Source organism: Neovison vison, chromosome 3, assembly GCF_020171115.1.
Source record: "Neovison vison isolate M4711 chromosome 3, ASM_NN_V1, whole genome shotgun sequence".
NCBI lineage: Eukaryota > Metazoa > Chordata > Mammalia > Carnivora > Mustelidae > Neogale > Neogale vison.
Window position 1 is genome coordinate 77,052,102 of NC_058093.1, and position 3,229 is coordinate 77,055,330.

Sequence of the window (3,229 nt, forward strand, 5' to 3'; positions counted from 1 at the left end):
AATCTAATAGTAGAGGACCACTTAGTGAATTAACATGTAATTAACCATCCTGTTTCTCTCTTGAATTCTTTCCCAAGAACTTCAGCAGCAGTTTCATGAGCCTCACCCTTGACATCATTAGTGTATAATTCTTAACAGTAAGAACTTGTGCTGAAAAGAATAAGTAGCCATCAATGAACAATTTGCAGACCATAGATGAGCATTGAATGGAAAATTTTTTTATACTCCAGCTCAACACGGGCAGTAGTATTTGATTTCAAGTCACTTCTAGAGCAAATTGAAGAGTGAGCCATTTTAAATTTCATGCCTTCCTGTTTCTTTCCCAAAATAAATATCCTTTTTCTTTTTCCTATTAAACTCTATTCTTTCTTTCTTTCTTTCTTCCTACCTCCTTCCTTCCTTTCTTCCTTCCACTCTTTTTTTTTTTTTTCTTTTTTTTGCAAAGACACCAACACCTTTATTCATGGCAACAGGGCAGCATCAAGGCTATCTGTGGAAATAATGGAAACCCTTATGGAGAAGCTTTAAGACTAAGCAAGTCTCCTTTCCAGGTCACCACCTGCAGGCATGTAGGAGGGTCCCCTTGGCCTCCGTGCAGGTGCAGAGCTACCCCAGGGTTCAGACGCATTTTTGTTGCCTGTAAACATGGCTTGCCTGTCCACTTTGATGAGTCCTTTTTCTGTCCATAACCAGAGGCCACAGCTGACTCTGCTCTCCTTTTCTTGCATTTCCCTCCACACCCCAGAGTTGTAGTGGTAACATTCATGGTCAGGGGCCCAGAGTATGAGCTGTCTGGATCTCTTGCTTTCCATTTTACAATGTTATTAAACCCTATTCTTAAAAATGGATCTAAATGACAGCTAACTGAGGAAAGGCAGGTAATATTGCCTTTCATGAAGGGATTTGCATATTGACTTTTTTTTTTTTTTTTTAACTCTTGTAGTAATGCTGAATGGCCACTTTGCCCATCACCTTGAGAAATGTTGGGCATATAATGGTGACCAAAGCAAATATGGTTTCTTCCTTCATGGAGCTCATGATTTGGAGGTGGGCAAGTGGGAAGTGAAAGACATGAACATGAGTAGTACATGCTTGACAAGGACAGGTAAAGGATATGATGGAGTATATGGTAAGGATTGATAACCTACTCTACAGAGGCAGGAATTCCCCTGGGGAAATGATCGAAGTTGAAGTTGTTCCATAAAGTACAGGAAAATCTTTCTGGGAAAGGGAACTGTTTATACAAGGGTTTCGAGGAGAGAGAAATCTGTGCCAGAACTGAAAGTAGTCCAGAATGGCTGGAATCAAAAGAAAGATGGCATGGTCCTTGATGATGATATTTTGAATAGTGTTCAAAGTTTTGTCAAAATAGTGTCTAAAAATAGTGTTTGGATTATAGGAGATGCTTTTTAAAAAAGCAGATTCCTACATTGGGGAAAGTATGTGCTATGGTGAGTGCTATGAAATGTGTAAGCCTGATGATTCACAAAACTGTACCCCTGGGGCAAATAATATAATATATGTTAATAAAAATGATTTTTAAAAATGAGAAGAAAAAAAAAGATTCCTGAGCTTCCCCCTGTTATTACAGGGTCAGAATCTCCAATCAGAGCCTCTGTTCAGCATTTTAAATCTTTTTTTTTTTTTAAGATTTTTATTTATTTGACAGACAGATCACAAGTAGGCAGAGAGGCAGGCAGAGAGAGAGAGAGAGAGAGAGAGGAGGAGGAGGCAGGCTCCCTGCCGAGCAGAGAGCCCGATGTGAGGCTTGATCCCAGGACCCTGGGATCATGACCTGAGCCGAAGGCAGAGGCTTTAACCACTGAGTCACCCAGGCGCCCCTGTTCAGCACTTTTTTTTTTTTAAGATTTTATTTATTTATTTGACAGAGAGAGATCACAAGTAGTCAGAGAGGCAGGCAGAAGAGAGAGGAGGAAGCAGGCTTCCCACTGAGCAGAGAGCCTGATGCGGGGCTCCATCCCTGGACCCTGGGATCATGACCTGAGCCGAAGGCAGAGGCTTAACCCACTGAGCCACCCAGGCGCCCCCCTGTTCAGCATTTTAAAGGTTCATTCTACAATTCTTATGCCCCTCAAATTTTGAGAACCACTGGCATAAATTAATATAGTTCCTAAGGTAGAAAACTGACAGGTATTAATAGTAGCCAAGGAATGTGTTTGTGTGGAAGGCAAAGTATCCTGGAGCTTTTAAAGTAATACCACACAGGCCAGGCTGCTTCTCTTTATATGAGTAGGAGAATTGGTCATGCCAAGCAGTAGTCCTGAGATGTTCTGTTTTAAAAACTTGCATTCAACATAGAAATATCAAATGATTAAAAATAAATTTAATCCTCATTTATATACCATAACAACTCTTGAGAAGTACTTGTAATATAACAATTACCATGGATATTCTCTCAGTATACCCTCTACTTCCTCTACTTAACCAATTTGATGGACTTACTGTCTCTCCCTTCTGCCCTATCTGTGGCACCCAGATACTACTGAAAATAGACTCTAAAAGAATACTTATTACTAAAGTATATTATAACATAATATATAATGTTCTATTCATTTCAGGCATATAACACATTGATTCAGCAATTCTATACATTACTCAGTACTCACCACTAGTCATGTTCTGTCATCATACAAACTTACTATACCATTATTGACTATATCCCATATGCTGTTTATTTCTCATCTCTATGACTTACTTATTTTAAAACGAGAAGTTTGTCCTTCTTAATGCCTTTCACCTATTCTGCCCAACCCTCACCCACCTCCCTTCTAGAAACGTTCTCCACATTTTTTAGTCTATTTCTTTTTGTTTTGTTTTTTAGATCCCACATAAAAGTGAAATCATGTGGTATTTGCCTTTGTCACTCTGAATTATGTCACTTTGCATACTATCCACTAGGTCCATTCAGGTTGTCACAAATGACAAGGCTGAATAATATTCGTGTGTGTGTGTGTGTGTGTGTGTGTGTGTGTGTCCCACATCTTCTTTATCCATTTACTATAGATGGATATTTGGGTTGCTTCCATATCCTGACTGCTGTAGATAATGCTGTAATAAATACAGGGGTGCATGTATATTTTTTTGAATTAGTGCTTTTGTTTTCTTTAGGTAAGTAGAATTATTGGATCATATGATCCAAAATAGACTCTTCTTAAGAATAAGCACAGGGGGGACGCCTGGGTGGCTCAGTTGGTTAGGCAGCTGCCTT

General features: G+C 39.4%; 1 protein-coding gene across 1 annotated transcript; it reads left to right on the top strand.

Moving 5' to 3' along the window:
* Positions 1-438: 438 nt before the first annotated feature.
* On the top strand, positions 439-720 carry LOC122903525 (angiogenin-like; the record flags this gene model as incomplete). The annotated part of the gene is given in 2 exon segments (XM_044244370.1): positions 439-472; positions 475-720. Coding segments are annotated over 2 exon segments (249 nt in total), but the record flags the coding sequence as incomplete, so codon positions are not given.
* Between the last annotated feature and the right edge of the window lie 2,509 nt (positions 721-3,229).